The sequence below is a fragment of the Choloepus didactylus genome, chromosome 10 (genome assembly GCF_015220235.1).
Source record: "Choloepus didactylus isolate mChoDid1 chromosome 10, mChoDid1.pri, whole genome shotgun sequence".
NCBI lineage: Eukaryota > Metazoa > Chordata > Mammalia > Pilosa > Megalonychidae > Choloepus > Choloepus didactylus.
The window spans coordinates 87,302,937-87,327,175 of NC_051316.1; the positions used below are offsets into that span (position 1 = coordinate 87,302,937).

Sequence of the window (24,239 nt, forward strand, 5' to 3'; positions counted from 1 at the left end):
TGAGGTCAGAGACAAATTCAAATACAGGCCCTGCAACTTAATAGGTGTGTGAAACTGGCAAGTAACCGTCCTTCCAGGCCTCAGCTTCCTCACCAGGAATCTGGAGTAATAAAGGTGGTGATAATTAAGACTGCAGCCAGTACTTAGAGAAAACACTGGCAGGTACACCTTCCCTATCCTGGGGAAAGTCACCTCACAGATCTGGCACCCTTCCGATGTGGTCTTGGTGTGATCCCAACACCAATGTGAAGTAACAAGGAAAAAACATGCCATACCAAAACAAAAACCACAACATTTAATTTTTTTCCCAAACCAAGACACTACACTGATTTCCCCGTACAATGTTATTTTCTACAATAGAAGCTGGAGACAGAGATACAAATAGCCCGCTGAATCTGGGGGGCAGTGGTGGCAGCATTCTGTTAGAAAGGAGGGGAATTAAAAAAAAATAAAATAAAAATAAAAAAGACAAACGATGCCCCTCCCTCATCTCTCTGCTCATCTCCCTAAATAGAGGAAAACGTGGACATTCTCCATCCTGGCTGATCATGTCTTATGGTCAATTTGTAGAGTGACCAGGAAAAAAAGACCTAAAAATACTGTAGACCTTTATTTTCTTTAAATCTCCTAGTAAAAACATTAAACTGTCTTTCAAGAAGATTCCAAACTGGCATTGCATAGACTGATTCCTTTCCAAAAATATCTATAATAAAATCTATCTCTACATATAGAATTTGCAGCCGGAGCTGTGGGCGCCTGATAGGGATTCACTGAGCTCAAGGGGGCCAGAGGGCCAAAGAAAGGGCTCCTACATGGGGGTGAGGCTGGACTCCAGGCCTCTGGGTCCAGCCAGTGTTTGTTCATTTGGTTTTGGCTGAATTCTTAGTTGATCAAATTCTTCTGCCAGGGGCCTGGTGTAGGAGTATGGCAGGCTCTCTCTCCTTCTAGGGTGACTCTCAAACTCAGACCTTGCCCTTGATGGGGCTAGGATTCCTGGTTTGGGGCAGTCTCCCCAACATGCCAAAGCCAGCGGTTATGTACCTAAAGCGCCAGAACCTTGAACCAAACCCAAAATACACCCTGAATGCACCTCTCCACTGAGCTGAGGTCATGCTGACACAAAAGGACAGCACACCTCCATCCTCTGGGAGTCACCCCATTTGGACACAGTGCTGCCAGTTTCCTTCTAAAGTGCCAGATGTTTGTGGGGCAGGAAGGGATCTTCGGAGCTCATCAGAGCCTTCCCCAACCAGAGCAAACACTCCATCCTGCCTTGGCAGGCACCTTCTAACATTCATTTTTTCTTCTAAAGTTAGGTGATTTAAAACAAAAACAAAAACACAAAATATCTACTAGAAATGCTCTGGTCCCAATGCCAGTGAGGTTCCAGGACCAAGGAACCCAAATTTTACCAGCTGGGGCAGATAGAAAACTGGGCAAGGAACCCTCCTGGCCTGGGGAGGATACACCCCACTTGGCAGAGAGATCCAGCATCCCAGCTCCTCCATCCAGAGCCCTAGCCCCGCTGGGACCCAGCCAGCAGGGAGGGCAGAGAACAGAACCATCTCCCCTCACCTGGGGGAGGAGAAAATATTGAACTGTGAACTCAAAAAAAAAAAAAAAAAAGAAAGAAAAGAAAAGAAAAGAAAGACTTGAAGATGTAACTAAACACCAGCCTGCTGGGTTTATACAAAATGACTAAAATTTAAAAGAATGGCACATGGAGTTTGTCCAGGGACTGGCTGGCAATCAGACCCCACCTTCAAGCAAGTAATAAGGACCAGGGAAGGAAAAGTGCTGAGAGCAGAGGCTTTAGTGAGGGGGGGTCAGGGCCAGACTGCTCCCCACTGGAAAAAAATACATCCCCCTAAAGGACCCCACCTCTTCCTTGCCCAGAAATGGGGGATGCTTTCAGAAGGCTGAGGTACTTTTCCAGCCAGGAGCCCAGCTCCGGGCCGGCCCAGTCACACCCCACCTGCCTCTCCAGCCTGGGCCAGCTGACCCTGAGGAGGAAATGAGGGCCTTCCTTGCTAAAGTCTAGCTTAGCTAGGCCCCCAATCTCCAAGAGCTTGGGAGGCACCTTCTGTGACACCTCTACAGGAAAAACAGTGAAGTTGCTCAGGACCCTACCCTGGGCAGAAGGAAAATCACACCGATGCTCAGACCTTTCTCCGCATAGGTTACACCTAAGCCGGGGCTAACTAGAGGGTGGGGAGGAAGCGCCAGGTTCCAGCCAGGCTGCTAGACCCTGGGACTCCAACTACACAGCAGGCAGAGCTCAGGAATCCTTGGGAAGGGGAGGCAAGGGGCCAGTGGGGGCTGTGCTGAGACAAGCATGTGCAAAGTGCAGGCTGCCAGGGTGGCAGGAGAACATTCGTTTGCGGGCAAAGGGGGGGTCTCAATCTGGAGCATGGGTGGGGCCTGAGGTCTTGGCTCCTGGGGGGAGGCCACCAGTGGGTCCCCCAGGATACAGGGGAAGGACAGCTAAAGCACTAAGCAGTCAGGGGGTCATGCTGGCAGGATTCTGGGGGTGGGCTGCCCTCCAAGGCCAACGGAGCAATGGAGCAAGGCCCTGCCGGAGGAGGGGGCCTGAAACCAGAGCCTCTGGAGTGAGTGGGGGACACAGGGGAAAAGCAACAACCCCCTCAGCTGCAAGCAGCCCCTACATGTTAAGGAGCTGCTGGCATGTCCTCAGCCAAGACGGCCAGGTCAGTCTTGTGCAGGGGCAGTCCTGGCTGTCTTTCTTGCCTGCCTACTGCATGGCCTGCTTGTCCTGCCCTCTAGTGGTTCACAGGAAAATATTCACAGTGGTGCCTGGACCTGAAAGGGCCAGGAGGGCCCTGGCCTGGATGGGAGGACTATGGAATGATACTTTAGGGACAGGTGTGGGGCTGGAGTGCACATGGGAGGCACAGATGAGATGCAGCGCAGATGGTGATCCAAAGGGGAAGGTCCCTCGTGGAATGATGCAGGTCTAGACACCCACAAAGGCAGGGCCCTTCTCCAGCCTGGATACCAGCTCCTCAATGGCTTTCGATCACAACTGGCTCATAGACCCCAGAGGAGACCCTGTGGGGAAAGAAGCAGGTCAGCTTGTCCTCCTCATTGCTCCTTCTGCCAAGTGCTCACCTGGGCCAGGCCCTTGGAGGTACTTCAGTTGTAAGGAGGCACTGTTAACAGGCCTATATTTGCAGACAGAAAACTGAGGCTCAGAGATGTTAAATTTCACTTGCCCAGTTGACACAGATTGTTAAATATCAGAGTCAAGACTTGTCACCAGGTCTATGGTGAGACTGCAGCACTGTCACAGGCTGTGCCCCTTAACCCGTCCTGGACACCAGCAGCCTACACACATGGTGTGCCACCCCCATTCTCACAGCAACCCTGGCAGGTAGGGACTATCCAAGCTGCATCTGTCAGATGAAGAAAATGAGGCTAAGAGGAGTTATGAGGTTTGCCAAGAAGGCAGTGGAAGGTGGGGAACCTGGCCAGTAGCCAGCCTTCTCCCCAATGATGCTGGGGCCCATCTGTGGGGTCATGGACATTCGGGGTTTGGCATCTAGTTCCTCTATGATGCTGCTGACAACCAAATAGGTTTCTTCTCTCTCTCGGATCCTAATTTCTTCATTTTCAGAGGAATTAGAGCGGGATGTTCACAAACCTCTAAGGAGGCTTTCTCTCTTTTCTTCTTGCCTGCCCCACCTGGGGCAGCCCAGGAGGCTGGCTGGGAGGTGCTGGTTGCAATTTTGAGCCTCCGCCAGCAGGGGTCAGCAGAGTAGCACCAGGTGGCATGTCCTGGCACCCAGGGCTGCCCTGCCAGGTCTCCTCCCTGCCTTGGACCTAGATGCTAAACGGACACTTTCCCACCAGGCCCTCAGGAATGCAGGGAAAAGCGTTCAGCATAACTCTCCACATGGGACACTCTACTCACTCATTCATTTGGTGAGCCAGGCACATTGCAAACGTTCTAAATGAATGACCATGAGAGGGCACACTGCAAACTGTTGAGTTCAAGCAAAAATGTGGTCTGTAAGCATCAAGGCAGAGAGATGTGTTGCTCACTGCTGGATCACCAGCACCTAGCACAGTGCCTGGCGTTCAATAAATAAATGAAATCATCAACATATTTTAGGGTTCCCAGATCCAGGAGGACTAGGAAGGAAAGCTGGGTCCAAATTAAAATGTAGTCAGCCCTTTCTGTGCTAACTAAGCTCTTTCCAAGGATCACCCTTGGAACATCCTCATAACCAACCAACCCCATGGCACTGGTGCTCTCTTACTCTCCAGGTGCTGCCCACATCATTTGGCACATGGGGAAACTGATGCTTGAAGAGAAGTGATTTGCCCAAAGTCACACGGCGTGTCAGAGATGGCATTCAAAGATCTTACCCTCATGCCCCACAGTTTCCTTGGCCACCCCTCCCCTGACCCTTCCCCCTACCTGTTGGCCAGCTGGATGCCACTCAGTGTGGTGGAGTCACGGCTCACAAACAGCCGGAGGTTGCTGTCTGTGAGGACACAGGAGAGGATGGAGGCTGATCTGGGGCAGGGGCAGCCAGGGAGCCCCCCTGGAGCAGGTGACACCATCCCCCCGACCCCTCCCTCTGCCTGGCGTGGGCAGCTCACCCTCGGTGTTGCTGCCGTCCGTAAAGTCTTGGCTCTGCATGATCTTCTCCACAATGTCGTCCGCGTCAATCCGCGTGTCATCCACCCAGGTTGGGTGGCTCTCCATCGAGTCCTTTTTCCGTCTGGGTGGGATGGGCCAGAGTCACAACAGTAAGAACGGTAACAGGCATGACAACAAGAGCGGCACCTACAGCACTCAGAATGTTCCAAGCACATTCCATGTCATATCCACTTAAACCTTGTAACAACCCTAGGGTGAAGGTGCTGTTATTATTATTCTTTTGTAAATGAGGACACAGAAGCTCTGAGAGGTCAAGTAACCTGCCCAGGCCCACACAGCATGTAAGTGGTGGACCCAAGGCTCAGCCCAGTTCTGCCTGGCATGAATGGTCACACTCCTGATCACTACACCAAACTGCCAACAGCAAAACTGTTAACTGACCACCTGCTACATGCCAGGCATGTAGCCACATCCTTTATGAGCATCATCTGGTTGAATCTGAGGTGGGGACATTTGCCCCTGTGTTCCAGCGGAAGAAGCAGAGGCTCAGAGAGTCACCAGAAACAGGGAGCACAGTGGCCAAGCTTTCCTGTCCACTGCATCACACTGTCCCTGGAGGGTAGGTGCCCAGCAAAGCCCCTTGGGGTCTTCCCCACCCTTGCACCAAGCTGTGCGCAGAGGCACACTTGGTGGCAGGCTGTGGCTCTGGCCAGGCCTCGCTGGGGCAGTGGGACTCACCGAAATGAGCGGTCTGAGAGATGCGGAGGCCGGGGTGGCCGTGGTGGTTTCTCGGGGGGCCGGTACTCCCGCTCACTGACCTCAGGGCCCTCCACAGTCATGTTGAGGCCACCCGAGGCACTGCTGCTAGTGGATGTGTTGCGGCGGTGTGTCAAGTCCGAGAGGCTGGAGGAGCGCGAGTGCTCTGTGCTGTAGCCTGGTGGGTGGGCAATGGCGGGGGGGGGGGGGTTCATTACTGGGGGATTCCAGGAATGTGGGAAGCTGTGGGAGGCTGCTGGGGTGGGGCCAGATGGGGCACTCACCTGAGATCTTGGACTGCTGGCTGGCGTAGCTGGAGTTGCGTGAGTGGCCAGAGTGGAACACCTCCTCAGGGCTGGACAGGTTCTGGTCTGGCTCCTCTGGCACCCCTGGAAGGCAGGGAGAGGTGTGTTGTGTGGGGGGGGGTTTTACCCATCAGCACTACCAAGGCCCTTCACACCCATCCTCTCACTGAGCCTCACAGCCTCCCACAGCGGGGGAGGGCCACTGTGTACTTCCATTTTACAGACTGTAAAACAGGTTCTGAAAGAAGCCACCTGCTGCGGGACACTGATTACGTGCTTCGACTTGGCGGGCCTGGGCCAGGGGACCGGATCCGCCCCTGGGGAGGGTGGTGGGCACGGGCGACAGCGCCCTCCACAGCCCCCCGGGCCTGGGAAAGTGAGGCCGGAGGCAGGCCCCATTTCCTCACCCAAAATACCACTGTTGGGAGAGGCTTGCCGGAGGGAACCGCCTTTTCCCCACCCCCTTGTCCTGCTCGGACACTCCTCGTTGCCAGAGCAACTCCCCCACCTCTAGTGAGCATGCTCAGTTACCGGAACAACTCCCGCCCCCTGTCTATCAACCTCTGCACCCTCTCTGAACCAATCCAAGCCTTTGACCTCTACAGCTACCCCGCCCCCTAATCACCCAATATAAGCTGGTGCTCTCCCCTAATAAAGCTCTCTCGCTCTCTTGGTTTTCCACACCCTCAAAGAACCGTGTCCCGCCTGCTCCTTCTCGCCGCCCTCCTTGCACGCCTCCGCCGGGGACTAGGGCCCAGTCCCCCGCCACGCCCTCGCCTCCGGGAAAGAGCCCCCGCCGCCGGTACCCTCAGAGCAACGCCGAGAGCCGAGGGTTCAGCAACCGGCTGCCCCCCCCCCCCACGAAGCAGCAAACGCGACCGCAACTGGTGCCCCGTGTGAGGAATTCTCCACACGACGGTTTAGCAGGTCACCCGCTCGCCCGGACGCCTCTCCACCTCCCCTTCTCCTCGCCTGCAAGGTAAGGGCCGCCTCTCCCTCGCCGCCCCGCGGAGCCGCCTCTCCCTCGCCGCTCCACGTCCGGAGCCGCCTCTCCCTCGCCGCTCCGCGCCCGGGCCGCTCCTCCTTTCCCGTATTAACCCGGCTTTGCCCCCGACTACCTTTCGTCCTCTCTTCCTATGTCCCTCATTCCTCCTGACACTCTTCCTCCAGACACTCTCCCTCTTCCCCTCCATTACTTTGCTGTAGTCCTTTGTGTCTTTGTTTCTTTGTTTGGCGCCGTGTGCCTCTTTGCAACCGCCCCCCCAAACTGCTCCAAAATGGCGAACTTCCTCCTTCTTCTTCCACTGAGGGGAGGAAGTGCTCTAGTGATGACGTCAGCCCTAAGCCGGGCCGGAAACCGCATGCGCTTTACCCCGCCCTTTCACAGGGCGGAGCTAGTCCGCCATCTTATGCCTTAGACCCCGCCCTTTAACAGGGCGGAGCTAGTCCGCCATCTTATGCCTTAGGCCCCGCCCTTTCACAGGGCGGAGTTAGTCCGCCATCTTATGCCTTAGGCCCTGCCCTTTCACAGGGCGGAGCTAGTCCGCCATCTTATGCCTTAGGCCCCGCCCTTTCACAGGGCGGAGTTAGTCCGCCATCTTATGCCTTAGACCCCGCCCTTTCACAGGACGGAGCTAGTCCGCCATCTTGTGTCTTAGCCACGCCCACAGCGCCGCCATCTTGTGACGCTTGGGGCCTCCCACTTCCGCCTCCCCCCTTCGACAAGCTCCCCCTCGGAGCCGCTACCGGCAGTTGCCGCTACTCCTCCCACCCTGCCGACTAACAACCCCTGGCTGCCTTCTACACCTCAAGGCAACCCTTAGGACAGCGCTGCCCCTACCCCCACTCCCGTGCCAGGCCCTCTACTTTGAGTGCACCCTGCTAAAAGCCGGCTTAGGAAAATTTGCCCCGCAGTGCGGCTCTGGATCAGCCTAGCTTCAGATCTAGTCACCCTGGCTGTTCATGTATTTGGAGAGCCGCCGGAAAAAATTGTTTGGCCCCTGGACGCAGGCCAAACCCGCCTGCTTATACGTGATAACCCGGACATGCAAATCCTCTTGGAAGGATTTCAGGGGGAATTCAGCTGCCACTATCCTAGCCATCGGCTGTTACAGGGGCTCGCCAAGCTTCCCTTCCATAGCCCCTTCCATCCTTTCCCCTCCTCTGCACCCATCCCGGGTGCCACTACCGTCTTCACTGACGCCTCCAAAACCCGTTTCGCCTTCCTCTCTTATTCTCAGGACCACCCAAAACCCCGCCTATTCAGTTATGTCAACCTTCATTCAGTCCAAGTGGGGGAAATTCTGGCGGTGTCATACGCGCTAAATGCCCACTGCAACCACCCAGTAAACATTTTCACAGACAGCCTCTACACGTATCAGGTCTGCCGAGTCCTCGCGTTTTCCACCTTTTTCCCGGGAGACTCGGCCATTGATAAAGCACTTTCTGACCTCAGAAGCATCCTGGAGCATCGACAGGATCCTTGGTTCATTAGCCACATTCGTAGTCACTCAGGCCTTCCGGGGCCCCTGGCTAATGGCAATAGTATAGTAGACCAAGCGGTCTCAGCTCAAAATACCCAAGCTATGCTAACTCACACGGCAGCCCCTCCGGGGGACGCTGTTAACCAGGCCAAGCTATTGCATTCTAGGTTTCACTTTTCGGCTACGTCGTTACATCATCTATGTGGCCTCCCCCTAGATACCTGTAAACATCTTGTCCGCAATTGTGCAATTTGTGCGCCCTTTGCGCCGCTTGGCCCCCTGCAACCTCAGGGAGTCAACCCACGAGGCCTAAAACCCAATTCTAGATGGCAAATGGATGTAACTCATGTTCCGTCCTTTGGACGCCTCAAATATGTGCATGTAATAATTGACACCTTCTCGGCCATGTGTTATGCAGTCCCCCTCGCCGGGGAAACGGCCAAACACTGTATCAAGGCCCTAAGACAAGGAATTCTCTTCATGGGAGTCCCCTGGGACCTAAAAACGGACAATGGGCCTGCCTATCGCAGTGCCTCCTTTGCGGCCTTTCTTCAGCTATATAACATCACCCATCATTTCGGCATCCCCTATAATCCACAGGGGCAAGCCATTGTGGAAGCCGTCCATCGCCGCTTAAAAACACAAGTTGAAAAAGAAAGGGCAATGCTCCCCCAGGCAACTCCAGGGGACCTTATCATAGCAGCCCTTATTCACCTTAATCTACTCACATTCAATAAAGAAGGGCTTTCGCCCCTACATAAACATTGGGGGCCCTCGTATAGGCCCATCCAGGCCCCGATGGTTTACTGGAAGGACCCAGAGAATAATGCCTGGAAGGGTCCCTCCCCACTCCTCGCCCAGGGGCGCGGGTTTGCTTGTGTTTTCCCAGATGATGCAGCACAACCAATCTGGATCCCAGGAAGGGCAATCCGGCCCGCCACCAGCAACCAAGCGTCTAACGAGACGAGAACGCCGTCATCTCCGCAGCCTGGTGCACCAGATGACAACAGTACACCTGGGCCTGGACCCCAGTCCGAGTGAACCCCCTTTTTCCACAGCTCTCCAGCTGCACCTCAGCTCCAACCAGCCGCACCTCAGCTGCAAACAACGCATCGCCAACCCCACCACCCCGACCTCCTCTACCCCCCTCGCTACTCCTCTCCCCTCCTCAACCTTATCCAAGCGGCCTTCACCTCAGTGAATTCCTCCAGCCCTAATCTTACCTCCTCTTGCTGGCTTTGCCTCTCCACCTCCTTCCCCCTGTATGAGCCAATTGCCTCCAACCTCTCCTTTTCAGAAAACACAGAGGACAGCCCTTCGGAATGCAATTGGAATACCTCTGCCGTCCCCCTAACCTTTCATTCAGTCTCCTTTACAGGGAAGTGCATCCGCCCTCGCTCAAGTAACTCTCCCAGCCTCACAGCTTGTGCCGACTACTCCTCTCCCAGCAGCTCTGCCAAGTTTCTTATTCCCCACAACTCCTCCCAATGGCTGTGCTCCTCTACAGGACTTACCCCCTGCCTTAATGTGCAAACCCTCTATACAACTAATGAAACTTGCCTCCTAATTGTCCTTATCCCTAGGGTCTTATACCACAGCGAGGAAGACTTCTTCCTCCGCCTGGAAAGAACTGCAGATTCCGCCCTTCTGCAAAAGCGAGAGCCCATCACCCGCCCTTACAATTGCCTCCCTCCTAGGTCTTGTAGGCACTGGCACTGGAATTGCTGCACTAGCCCGACAAAACTCTGCCCTAACTCACCTCAGGGCAGCCGTGGACGAAGATATCACTCACCTACAAAACGCTATTTCCCATCTTAAAAATTCTGTCAATTCCCTCTCTGAGGTAGTGCTCCAAAACCGCCGAGGTCTCGACCTTCTCCTCCTCAAAGAAGGGGGCCTCTGCGCCGCCCTAGGAGAAGAGTGCTGTGTATATGCCAATTCCACAGGTCTCGCCGAGGACAGCCTAAAAAAGGTCCGAGAGGGACTGGAACAACGTAAAAGAGACCGTGAAGCCACCAACTATTGGTCCCACATCTTTACACCCCTCCTCCCATACCTCCTCCCTCTCCTTGGCCCCCTACTAATGATCATTCTAGCTCTCACCCTAGGGCCCTGCATTATCCGCAGAATCGTCCAACTTGTAAGGAAACAAACGGATGCTATTTTTTCCTCGTTCGTGCAAGTTCAGTACCAGCGACTCGCCACCTCTGATGCTGCCTACTCCAAGATGACAACCAACCCTCAGCGACCTCGCCGCCACCGGTCAACCCGTCGACCGCGAGGCCCTTCTCAATCGCCTGAACCTCGTATCAACCCCGAGCTCCAGCTTCTCTAAACTTTCGCCCAGCCCGCTACCAGCAAGGCCCTTGTCGAGCGCCCGGGCGCCACACCAACGCTGAGCTCCAACCTTGCTGAGCCACCGTCTACCCCTTTTTCCCCTCCCCAACCGTCCCCTTCCCTCATCCCTTGGCGGACCTCTCCGGTAAGCTTCTCCCTTTAATTTGAAAAGAAGGGGGAAATGCGGGACACTGATTACGTGCTTCGACTTGGCGGGCCTGGGCCAGGGGACCGGATCCGCCCCTGGGGAGGGTGGTGGGCACGGGCGACAGCGCCCTCCACAGCCCCCCGGGCCTGGGAAAGTGAGGCCGGAGGCAGGCCCCATTTCCTCACCCAAAATACCACTGTTGGGAGAGGCTTGCCGGAGGGAACCGCCTTTTCCCCACCCCCTTGTCCTGCTCGGACACTCCTCGTTGCCAGAGCAACTCCCCCACCTCTAGTGAGCATGCTCAGTTACCGGAACAACTCCCGCCCCCTGTCTATCAACCTCTGCACCCTCTCTGAACCAATCCAAGCCTTTGACCTCTACAGCTACCCCGCCCCCTAATCACCCAATATAAGCTGGTGCTCTCCCCTAATAAAGCTCTCTCTCTCTCTCTCTCGCTCCCTTGGTTTTCCTCACCCTCAAAGAACCGTGTCCCGCCTGCTCCTTCTCGCCGCCCTCCTTGCACGCCTCCGCCGGGGACTAGGGCCCAGTCCCCCGCCACGCCCTCGCCTCCGGGAAAGAGCCCCCGCCGCCGGTACCCTCAGAGCAACGCCGAGAGCCGAGGGTTCAGCAACCGGCTGCCCCCCCCCCCCCACGAAGCAGCAAACGCGACCGCAACCTGCAACCCTCCCACTCTGAAGCTGGAGACAGTGCTAATTCTGGAAGGCCTCCATCCCCTGGGCAGGCAAGAACCTGAGCTTTTAACTCTGGGCAGAGCCTTCTGCTTTCCTCATCTGGCTGGATCTGCAGGAAAAATGCGAGTGGAGGAAAGCAAAGTCCTTGAGGTCAGAGGGTCCCTCACTGCTCCCCAGCCCTGGTGAGGGCAGAATCATTTAACAAACATCTACTGAATGGCATGAGGCTGTGTGCCCTCTCTTATTGCTCCTGGGGCACAAATTAGGGCCGCCACATGCTGCCTTGCTCACTAATCACTCGGGGGCAGTCTGCTTCCCAGCTGAGTTCACCTCTAGGGGACCCTGCTTCACCCCACCCAGAACTAGGTACAGGGGGAGCCTGGCAAACACTCTGGGGCAGACCAGAGCCTCCTTTCCAGGTAACACCCATCACCTCGTCCTAGTTAGCAAGCCATTTCCTCCAGGGCTTGACTCGGTCACATTTTTCATAACAACAATATTAGTAATAATGATAATAAAGATAAAATACCAGGAAATACCTATTGAGCATTTAGTATGTGTCAGGCCCGGCACTATTGCACATTTCCTTAGTTAAGCCCCAAACCAACCCAGGATTCAATTGCTACCACTGATCCCATCTTACAGAGGTGGATGCTGAGACTCAGGTCACAAAGCAAGTGGACAAGCAGGAGCTCACCCCACTTCCCTCTGCCAGGAACACTGCACCCCTGTGTCCCCAGAAGCCAACTCAAATGCCACCCCAATGCTGCCACATCTGCGAGTGGACATGTATTTGAATTATTGATCATGGGATTAAGGCTGTCTCTCCTGCTAGCCTGGGAGGGCCACAAGGCAGGGGTGGCGCATCGGTCTGGGCCCAGGTCACCGCTGTGATCTCGGGGCCCTGCCCAGTGCTTGGTGCACAGGAAGTGCTCAGCCAACGTCTGCCAGATGGAAGCATGGACAGATGGAGATACCATTCCACCCCCAACCTCTTCTCAGCATGAGAATCCCTGGGACCTGAGGACCCTGGGGAGGTAAAAGCTTTCAGGGGCTGGGAGGGGTGGGAAGATGGGGAACAGTACCTGAGCTGAGGATGGTGGGCCGGGCCTTGGGGGGCCGGGTCCCTGTGAGGGAGCTGGTGCTGCTGCCGCCACTGCCGCTGGTCCCACCACCCTTACATGTCAGCTGCAAGGAGGAATCCTGGCCTGGGATGGAGATGGACTTGGCAGTGGACGGTGGCCTGGGAGGACAGACAGGAGTGACTGAGGTGCCCTGCCTTTGGGAACAGATGAAGACAGGGGAGCCCAAGAGCCTGCGCTCCCAGTCCTGAGCTGCCACCCCCTCACCCAGCCTGTGCTGGCACTCACGTCTTGAAGCAGGGGTCTCCAGAGAGCAGGAACATGCCAATGGTGACCTATGGGAAAGAGAGAAATCAGCCATGCCGCTACACCCAGTCCAGGTGCCACCTCCCTGTAGCCTTGGATCAGGCTTCAAAAGGGCTTGGACTTTAATCTTGTCTCTGCCCCTTCCTGGCTGGGTGGTTCTGGCAAAGCCACCTGACCTCACTGAGCCCGTTTCCTCAACTGGAAGATGGGGATTATCATGGTGCCCGCCTTGTGGAACAGAAGTGAGGATGCAGGCAGCTGAGCACAGCACCCGGCACAGAGTACATGTGCAGCAAAAGCCAGCTGCTATTTTAAAATCATGACAAGGCTGTGGGCTCCTTGAGGGCAGGGGCCACAGACACTCACTCCCCATTCTCCATGCCCCGCTTACAGCCCTCAGCGGGCCAGGGGCTCGCTGAGCCTGACAAGAGAGGGAGGGGGGGTACCGGGCCCCTCACAGTGGGAAGAGGGTTCACTGAGCCCGCCATGGTGGTGGTGGTAGTGGGGAATTCAGAGCCTGAATTGGGCTGCAGCTCACCAAGTCTGACACGGGGGGTGGTGGGGGGAGGGCATGTTCAGAGTCCAACTCGCATGTACTGGCTCAGGGAAAGTTTGCTGGATAAAGTAAAGCATGAAGCCAGTGGAAATTTAACACCCACCCAGACAAAGATTTTGGCCACCTGACCCCTGGCTCTCGCCGTGACTGGCCTGGACCTTTGGTCTCTGGTATTTCTGGTTTCCTCTGCGAGGGTCCAGGAGGCTCCAGAGCACCTGCCCGGCTCTGCTCTAGCACAACACTCTCCCTCTGGGTCAGTTCCCAGAGGTGTTGTTAGGACAACATTGCATTCTCAGCCAGATGGAAGGGTGTGGAAATGAGGAAGAGTGGTGTGCTGGCAGAAGACATCCACACATCTCTGTTCCTGAGAGGCTAAGAGGCAGCCGCCTGGGGAGGGAGCTGCCGCCAGCACTGGAAACCTGCACGTGTCAGGCCAGGGCAGGGCGGGCCACAGTGGGGCCTTCGCAGTCCGCACAGGTCCAGGGAGATGCGGATTCTTCCACTCACAGACACTCTACCTGGGAGCTTGGGCCACCTCAGCAAGGTCATGGGGCAATGGTTAGGGGCTGGACTGCAGACTCGAATGGCTGGGGGTTCAAGTCCCAGCTGTGCTAGGGACCCCAGGCAAAGTACTAAACTTCTGTGCCTTAACTCCCTCCTATGCAAAACTGGGACTAATGATAGACACACCTCATGAGGCTGTTGTCAGGGGATCTTAAGATAAGAGATGGCCAGCATTCAGCACAATGCTTATCTCCCTAAAGTGCTCGCTAAACCTTTAAAGCAACTGAGCCCAATCCTCAACCCCCTGATGTTTTCCTGACCCTGATCCCATGTCTTTCCTCTTTCTTTCACTGCCTGGTCCAGGGTGAGAACCTGCATTTTTAACAAGCCTGGGGGATTCTGACAAGGAGCTAGGTTTTCCCCTTGGTGGGGAGCAGGCAAAAGAGGCAGGAGGGTCCCTGGGTACCTTGAGGATGGAGTTGTCCTGGCGGGTGTTCTTTGTGTCGTAGCCCTCCAGCAGGCAGCAGCGCACCATGGATCCCGAGCCTGCAAACTCGGCTAGGTTCAAGTCGGCAAAGCCCAGCTGGGAGGAGAAGAGGAGCCAGAGAAGGTGGGAGGCTGCAGGGAGTGTGGGCGCATGGCTGGCAGATGTGGCCGGAAGGGTTAACTTGGCAGAGCGGGGAGGGGCAGGCAGAGCCCCCAGCCTGACCCACAGCCCTGACTGTTGCATAACCAGGCCCCAAGGACAGAGGCCCCGGGTAGGCGTCACAGACATGGCAAAGCCAGGAGCTCACATCCCTGAGCCACACAAAGCACCCTTTGTGCCACATCCCAGTATGCACTGGGGCCAGTGCGCCTGAGATGAAAGGACATTGTTGTCTGTGACACAGTCACATTGTTCCCTGGGAAACAAGGCCGTGCTGTCGAGCTGCCAGGCGAGAGAGCAGGGGAGAAGAGAAGGCCCATGGGAACTTGGCAGTGGGGTGGGGGGCAGGGGTCTGGGAGACGGGGCACTCTGCAGGTGGAGGCCCATAGTGAAGGGGCTGGTGGGCAGAGTCGAGGGTCTGGACAGGCTCTTGTGGAGCTCTGGGAGCAAGGACAGGGAATCTAGGCTGCTTCTCTGATGCCAAGTCCCAGAGAGGAGGCAAGGGATGGGTAGGGAAGTGGGGGAGAGTGCAAAAACAGGGCAGGAGCTAAGGAGTCCCTAGATCGAAGCTAAGGCGGCCCAGACCTGGAGGGAAAACTGCACTTGAGGTGAGGGCTTGGTGGCTGGGGGACAACCAAGGCACCCAGGGATGACCGCTGAGCACCTGCCATGTGCAACTCCACTGCAGTGTTTCAGGACACATGCTCCAGAATCAAAATGATGCCCATTTTACAGATGAAAAAACCAAGGTTCAGAGGGGAAGGGACTTGCCCAGAGCCACACAACTTTAACCAGCAGAGCCAGTACTGAACCTCATGCCTGAGCAGCACCCAGTCCCACCTGTCTGGGTCTCAGTTTCTCCTCTAACGGGAATAAAACCTGGAGTGAAGGTTCTACCAGATAACAGAAGGGAAGGGACCTGGTAGCATCTGACATGTGCTTGGTGCCAATAAATGTTTGCTGGGTGGAGGGGGAATGCTCCCAGCTGTCTGCTGGTAGGTTCTTTCGTAGTTGTGCTGCTGTCCTAACCCACATGAGCCAACAGAAGGAGAACTTTCCAATACAACCGCCTCTTCCACAGGCTTCTTCCACAGCCTGGTTCTAGCCACCCGCCCCCTGCTTCTGGAGAGAGACAGCAGCATGTGGGGCCGGGGCAGAGTGCCTGCAGACCTGCTGAGCTTCCTGAGCTCTTCAGTGGGAAGGGCCAGGCCCTGGGCAGTGCCACCCTCCATGCTGGGGGAGAGGTGAGGCGAAGACACTTGTGGTCCCGACCGAATGAGCCCACCCTCTGCCTGCTGGCCCACAAGGGATGTGCCCAGGGTCCCTACAGAGAGGCGCTGAGGGCAGAGTAAACCTTCTAAAGCTGTTTTCTTCCACTTTTCCCAGTGGAAAAGGTTTCTGTGGAGGGCCGGTCTGTGAGGGCAGTGAGAAGACTGGCAAGAACATACATGTTAACAAGTCGGGAATGGCTGAATCAAGTACAGCCCAACCATACAATGGGGTCCTCTGCTACTGCTACAAAGCACAAGGAAATTTGTTTGTGTTGACAGGAAAAGATACCCAGAAACGATTTTTACTGGAAAGTAAAATTCCAAGCTGCAGAATCTGCTTAGAGTGAGTCCCATTTGTGTATTAAAAAATCATATTGTTTACATGTGTACAAGATCATACAAAGTATGTGCATTTTACATTCCTCTAAACCACACACGTTTTATTCACTGCTCTGTATGTCTGATTTACTTTACAATAATTTATTTATTTTTTCTAAGAAGGCCCGGAAAGAACCCAACCAACTCCAATGGTGAGGTCCAGAGAGGAGGCCTGGAGTGAAGAAGGGGGATGAAAAAGTCTTTTTTTTAATTCTATGAACATCTGTACCACTTCTGTTGCAACAAACCTGTGCTGCCTTTATAATATTCAGCGCAAAAATTATTAATAAAGAAAACTGCCAAAAGATGGAAGCAACCCAAGCAATCAACTGATGAATAGATAAACAAAATGTGGTACCTACATACAATGGAATATTATTCATCATAAAAAAGAATTAAGTTCTGATACATGAGACAACATGGAATAACTCTGAAGACACCATGTTGAGTGAAATAAGGCAAATATTGCATGATCTCACAACATGAAGTTATTAGAATAAGCAAATTCATAGCTTCAGAAACTAGAAGACAGGTTACCAGAGGCTGGAGTCGGCATAGGAAATGGGGAGTTAATGCTTAAGCTGTGCAGAATTTCTATCTGGAGTGATGGAGAAGTTCTGGAAAAGGATGGTGATGATGGCAGCACAACATTGCATTCATAATTAATACCACTGAATTATATATTTGAATGTTGCTAGAATAAAAAATTAAAAAAAAATCCAACCATAGGACTGTACAACAGACAATGAACTCTAATGTAAACCAAGGACCACGGTTAATAGTGAAATTACAAAAATATTCTTTCATCAATTATAGCAAATAAATACATGCCCCACTAATGCAAGGTGTTAATAAAAGGATGTTATATGAGAACTCCGTATTTTATGCATAATTTTTCTGTAAACCTACAGCTTCTCTAATAAAAAAATTATTAATAAAGACATTTCCCAAAATACTCTTTCTCATGTAGAGCTGAATGCCTCCCATTTGGGGCAGAGAAGGGACCGGAAGTCCTTCTGGGCACTTCTCTCAGGTGAGCTCCCTCCCACCCCATCCCACCCCCCTCCACAGAGCCCTGCTTACCTTGGAATAAGCCTTCCCGCCTTTCAGCTCCTGCACAAGGAGGGGAGACACAAGCAGCAGGGTAATTATGGAATCCGAGGAACCACGCGGGTCTCCCCCAAACCCCCTAAGTCTGACTGCCAGGGGAGGAGGACAAGAAGAGGCAGAGCCGCACTTCTCATTTTCCCTTGGGGTGGGGGAGTGGGGGGGCGTAACTCAGGGGATGGACCCTAAGCTGCCAGGCCAGTTGCCCCACTCCCGCCCCTGGCCTCACCTTGCGCACGGACACACAGAAGATGCAGGGGTCCAGCAGGCCGGTGGCCGGATTGGCGCTCATCTTACACACAAAGGTGAACCTCTTCTGCCACCGCACGCAGTTCTCTTGGACCTCCTCCCTGTGGGCCAGACAACCTTGTGAGGTAGGCTCTAAGTCACCTCCTCCTATAGCTGAGGGCACCAAGGCTCCAAGAGAAAGACACACCCTCCCAAAGATCAGATCCCTAAATGAGCAACAAAGCAGGGTTTGAACCCAGGGCTGGTGGATTTCAGAACCAGAGCACTCAGCCATTGCCTTGGTTCATAGGCCCCTCAGAGCCCACAAAAGGCTGACGGGCAGAAAGAACCCATGGGGTTGTGGGGTCAGCCGTGTGCAACATCCTACCTGTCCATGTATCTGAGTGGTGAGTATATGCTAGGTGATGGGCTACTGCAGTGGTCTTTATTCACAGACTGACATTTGACAGTCACCCCAGTGATGACTCAGTGTCCCCAGGAGAGGGTGGGGAAAGGGGTGAGTCAGAGAAGGTGACTGGCTACAGGGAGGTGACATTCAAGTTCAGATCTGAATGAAAAGCGGGGAAGGAGACAGTTCCAGGAAGAGGGAACAGCTCAAGTGAGGCAAAAATCTACTTTCCATTCTGCTGGGGAGTTCATTTCCTCAGCTAAGGAGAGCCCCCAAGTCTCACCTTCTATGAGGAGCTTTCTCCGGTTAACCCCTCCTGGCCCCCACAAAGCTTTGGGGATGGGTCCAAGGCTTATCCTGCATCCCTGCCAGGGCCGTGATGCGGGGCACCTTGACTTGGGCCAGGCAGCCCTGGGCTCACAGCCCTCACACTCACTGTGTGGCTCGGGCTGGGGGCCTGACCTCTCCATCCACTGTAAAATGTGCACACCACCTGCTCCCTGTAGGCACTGGGACACTCAGTGAGATGAGCCCTGCGAAGTGTCTGCCTGGTCAGGAGGGATCTGTGGGAAGTGTCTCGTCTGAAGAAGATGGTAAGGATCCAGGGGAACTCCATCGCCAAAACGCTCCTCATTGGGGGGTGAGGTGCTGAAACCCAAACTTGGGACAAGCAGAAGAGGGCAGGGCCAGGTAAGGGGGTAAGGAAGGGAGAGTACCCAACCCTCTGGCAGACGTGGGTGGGACCCCACAGAAAGCAGGTGCCACAGGAGGGGAGCCCGGGGAGGGGAGGGGTATCATTGGCTCCAGTCACCCCACTCTGCTCATTCATTTCATTCAAAAAGTAGGTGAGCGCCAGCTGTGCCATACCCTGTTCTATGCAACAGAAACACAGCGGGGACCAGCTTATACCTTGGTGGGAGGAGAGAGGGAAGGATCAAACAAACCTAAATAATACACAGTAGTGGAAAAGAAGTAAAACTATCTCTATTTGCAGATGATGATTTTGTGGATATATAAAGTCCTAAGGAATCCACTAAAAAACAATTAGAACTAATAAGACAGTTCAGCAAGACTGCAAAATATAAGTTAAAAAATAATTGTATTTCTATGCATTAGCAATGAACAATTCAAAATGAAATTAAGAAAACATTTACAACAGCATGAAAAAGAATAAAGCACCTAAGAATAAATTTTATCAAAAGAAATAGAAAACTCCAAAAACTACAAAACATTGCTAAAATAAATTAAAAATCTAAATAAATGAAAAGGCATCCCATGTTCATGGGTCAAAAATCTTACTATTGTTAAGATGGCAAAACTCCCAAATCGAACTACAGTTCAAAGCAATCCCTATCAAAATCCCAGCTGGTTTCTTTGCAGAAACTGACAAGCTGATCCTAAAATTCATACAGAAATTCAAGGGACCAGAGTAGCATAAGAATCTTGAGAAGGAAGAACAAAGTTAAAGGATCCACACTTCCTGATTTCAAAACTTACCACAAAGCTACAATGCACAAGACAGCATGGTCCTGGCATAATGACAGGACTATGGATCAATAGAAAAGAACAGAACAGTCTAGAAATAAACCCTCACATTTATGGCCAACTGATTTTTGACAAGGGTGCCATAACAATTCAGTGAGGGAAAAAAAAGTTCTGTCAACAAATGATGCTAAGACAACTGGATACCTACATGCAAAAGAAAGAAGTAGGACCCTAATAACATCATATACAAAAATTAACTCAAATTGGACCAAATGTAAGAACTAAAACTATAAAAGTCTTAGAAGAAAACATAGCGGTAAATCTTTGTGACCTTGGGTTAGGCAACAGTTTCTTAGATATGATCAGCAAAAAGCACAAGTGACAAAAAGAAAAAAAATAGATAAATTGAACTCTCTCAAAATCAAAAATTTCTGCATTACAATGTATACCATAAAGAAAGTAGAAAGACAACCTACAGAATGAACTAAAATATGTGCAAGTCACATATATGATGACTATCTAAAAACAGACTACGTAACTAATACTTACAACTCAATAATAAAAAGGCTCAATCTAAAGAGGCCAAGGACCCAAATACACATTTCTCCAGAGACGTGAATATTCAAAATGACCAATAAACAGCTCAGTATCATTAATCATCGGGGAAATGAAAATCAAAACTAAAATAGGATACCACCTCTGCTAGAATGGCTCTGATCAAACGATAGTAACGTGTTGGTGAGGCTATGGAGAAATTGGAACCCTCATATACTACTGGTAGGAATGCAAAATAGTGCGGCCACTTTGGAAAACAGTCTGGCATTTACTCAAAAGGTTGAACACAGAGTTATCATATGGCTCAGCAATTTCATTCCTCGGTATATATCCAAGAGAACTGAAAACATATGTCTACATAAAATCTTGAACAGGAACATTCACTGCATTATTTACAACAGCTAAAAAGTGGAAACAATCCAAATGTCATTCAACTGACGAATGGATAAATAAAATGTGGTATATCCATACAATGGAACATTATTCAGCATTAAAAAGAAATGAGGTACTGATACATGTTACAATATGGATGAACCTTGAAAACACTTTGCAAAGCAAAAGAAGCCAGTAACAAAGGACCACATGTAACATGATTTCATTTTCATTTATATGAAGTGTCTAGAATGGGCAAATTCATACAGAGAGAAAGTAGAATGGTAGTTGTCTAGGGGAGAAAGGGGGAGTGATTGCTAATAGGTGCACGGTTTCTTTTTCAGATGATAAAAATGTTCTAAAATTGTGGTGATGGTTGCACAATTCTGTGACTATTCTAAAAATCACTGAATTTTACACTTCAGATGGGTGAATTGTACAGTATGTGAATATCTCAACAGAGCTGTTAAAAAATGCATGGTAGATGAGATGACGATAGAAAAAAAATGGAAAAAAACAACAGGAAAGGTGGGTGGGGACTGCTGGGTAGAGACAGGAAGCTGAGGGCTGCTATTTTAGGTGGGTGGTGAGGGAAGGCTCCTGAGGCAGTGACATATGATCAAGGCCTAGAATGAGGTGAGGGTGCAAAGACCTGGGAGAAGAGCTGTCCAGATGAGGGGGAAGCAAGTGCAAAGGCCCTGAGGCAGAAACACGCAAACAGGAAAGCACCATGGCTGAAGAGGAACCAGGGCAGGGTGGAGGAGGTGTAGTCAGCAATGGAGCAGGAAGTCAGGTGTCACCGGACCTTGAGGGCTGGCTGGTACGGAATTTAGAGCTAATTCTCACAGTGGAACTGTTCATTATGGCTCTGGGCAAAGGCAAGAGCAGTCACGAGGAGGTGGGTGGAAAAGCAGAGAGAGCAGAAACACTTCCCAAGCAGCCAGAGGCCCAAGCCTAAGGGGGCAGGGGGGAGGCTGGGGAGCGGCCCTGTCTCTCTCGTGGACCTCAAATCCCCTCAAGACCCTCCCCTCAGATCCCACCCAGGAGTTGGAAGCAGCTGCTGGAGACCCAAGGAGGAAACTCGGCTGGGCATTCTGAAACACCCAAAGGAATTAGGATTAATGTTTAAGAACAAAAGCCAATATCGAATTTTAGGCTTTCTCCCTTCCCCTGTGAGAGTCTGCTGTGGGAATGCCCGGCCAGGAAGCCTGCAGCCTGCTTGTGGTTCCTGTTGGCCCTGCCAGGCCAGGCCAGGGACACCCACGTGGAACCCTCCCAGGCTCAGGTACAGGCATTTTCCTCCCTCTGCAGGAAGGTGAGCCAGGGCAGGGTTCACAGGATCAGTGATGGGCCCCCTCCTGTTTCCACGGGGCTCAAAACACACACATATTAAATGCCACCACTCCCATGGGAAGAGGCTATCAGCCCCACCCCACTCCAGCCGCAGGGGGTCACAGCAAGGGGAAAGTAAACACCACAGCAGTGGCCATTTCCTGAGGGCCTACTGTGTACCACCTGGATGCTCCCACAATACTGAAGGGTGGGATCAATCACGGTTCACATTACAGATGAGGAAAGTGAGACCCAGAACCCACCCAAAGTCACAGAGCTGGTGAGCTGGGTCTCAAGCCCAGGCTTATGTCACAGAGCCAGGCAGGGCCAAGTCACCTCCAGGGCCCACACAGCCTCCTCATCCAGATCCAGGGAGCTGGGCTCCACTACTCAGGTGGTATGGGGTTCCAGGCATCCAGCAGGGATAATACATGGAGCTGAACATGGGTTGGGGTGGGGGTGCTCCTAAGAATGAGGCCCCTCCCGGAGAGGTGGGAATGAGGAAGCAGTCATGAGCCCCAGGGTGGGAGCCAAGAAGACCACTCAGGACCTGTAGAGGAAATATCAGGGACTTGATTCACAGAGAACCTTTTATTGAGCACCTACTATGAGCCAGGCACTGTTGAAGGCCTGAGGACACAAACAGTGAACAAAGAAGACAGAAATATCTGTCCTCAAGGGGCTTCCACTCTGGCAGTGGGTGAGACATAGACAAAACAAGATAGATATACATCATGGTGATAAGTGAGTGCCATTGAGAAAAAGGAACTGGGGAAGCAGGTGGGGAGTGCCTGTGAAATGGGGGGCACAAGAGAAAGACAGTTAGGGAGGGTCTTAATGGGAAGATGACATCTAGCCAACAACTGGAGGAGGTGAGAGAGAGAGCCATGCCGTTACCAGGATGGGGGGTAGGGGTGGAGGGGAGCATGCTCCAAGCATAAGAAACAGAAAGTGCAAAGGCCCTGAGGTAGGAATGTGCCTGACAACTTAACAAGGAGCACAACGGCCAGTGCACTAGAGCTGGGTGCGTGAAGGGGAGAGTGGTGGAACTGAGACTGGAGACAGAACCTTAGCCCCATATTTACTGAGACTTTTCAGGGGCCTGTGGAGGTGCTGGCAATTGCTGGCATCCACATGTGCAGGAGTGGCCATGGCAGCAGTGTTTATAGTTGGAAAATGCGAACAACCCAGATGTGCAACAGGAGACTGCTTGAATTGGCATTAGGCAGCCTGGGATAGAATGGCAGGCAACTGCCACAAAGACGGAAGGGGGTGGTTTATGCTCACCAACAGGGAATGAGGGCCCCCCCAACACGCAGGAAAAGCAAGGTGCAGAAGAGTATCTGCGACAGGACCCCCATTTGTACTTAAAATTTAAAAAGAAGAGAGAAATACAGAAATGCCTGTACGTACAGAAAAAGATAGAGGTGCTCATATCACACTGTGAACAAGGGCTGATGGACCACCCAGAGATCAGGGAGATATGGAAGAAAAGAGAGGCAGGATACTATGCCCACCCCCACCCCCCTTCCTTTGAACGGGTAAGTATGAGTTGCGGCTTTTTAATAAAGCACGTCTGGGAAGCCTTGAGCTTGCAACGAGAGTGCTTTCCTAAGAGGCACTCAGGGGAAGAGCAGAGGCCACAGCAGCACCGAGGGACCACTGAAAGCTGACAGCCACCTGGCAGGCGGGAGGGCAGGGATCAGGCTGCTGGGCACTGTGGGCCCCTGGGCAGCAGCACCCAATACACCAATGAGGACACAATGAGCCACCTGTCTCGGAAAAAGGGAGAGTATGAAAAAAAGTGGAACAAATGAGCAGCTACGAAGAAAACTTATAGATAAAATGTTGATTAAGAAAATGCAAGACTGTGCATCCCCCCATTTGCCCTGCCGATGTGGCTGAGGACAGGGCTAGACACCACCACCCAGAGAAGGAGACCGCCTTACTCCTGGAGGCCCAGAACTCTGGACTCTGGGTTCCGGGATCTGACTGGCTTGTTCCATTTCTACATTAACTTGAAGAGACAATGGCCAAAGCAAGGAGGGGAGTTCAGAGCAGGTCTGGCCAAGGTAGGGGTAAAGGGTTGCCAGAGCCATTTTCCTTATTTCTGCCCTCAAGTTGTTTCTATAATTGAAACTGAAAAATGAGAAAATGGTGCATGAGGTTAGAGGGCTAGTCAAAAGCCAAAGGGATCGGAAACTCCATCCACCTGATTCAAGGCCTGGGCCCGTACTTGCCCAGGTAGGTAGGACCTGCTGGCAGGACCAGGCACCCTCTTGGGAAAGAAGGGGCAATGGACCCAGCCCCCAACCCAGCCTAGGGTTTCAGGGCATGATTCCCCAGTCCCAGCTGCTGGGGACAGGTAATTAGAGACTGGGTTTTCAGGGCGGCTTCAGGGGAGTTTTGATTTTAGCTTTAAGATGTACAATTAGCCATCCACACCCCAGAGAGGCAGGGTGAGCCCTCCACCCACCGCAGCCCACTGTAGCGACCACAGGGGCAGAATTCAGCTATTTCTGGGTTGTCTTAAAATAGAGCAGAGCACCCCACCAGGCTGGTGTCCTCAGCCCACGAGAACTCCCCAGCCCCAGGAAGGTGAGATGGGTGACCTGACCACCCTCTGGGCCCTCCCAGGCGGCTGTGCCAGGCAGCGTGGG

General features: G+C 52.8%; 1 protein-coding gene across 1 annotated transcript; it reads right to left on the bottom strand.

The window, feature by feature from the left end:
• Positions 1-272: 272 nt before the first annotated feature.
• Positions 273-17,736, bottom strand: LOC119505460 (protein FAM102A-like). The gene is made up of 10 exons (XM_037798253.1): positions 17,428-17,736; positions 17,175-17,204; positions 14,263-14,379; positions 12,719-12,765; positions 12,434-12,591; positions 5,668-5,772; positions 5,366-5,561; positions 4,627-4,748; positions 4,442-4,508; positions 273-3,069 (listed from the first exon to the last, which is right to left on the bottom strand). The coding sequence occupies exons 1-10, from the start codon at positions 17,719-17,721 to the stop codon at positions 3,024-3,026; spliced, it is 1,182 nt and encodes a 393-aa protein (XP_037654181.1). The 5' UTR covers positions 17,722-17,736; the 3' UTR covers positions 273-3,023.
• Positions 17,737-24,239: the final 6,503 nt, after the last annotated feature.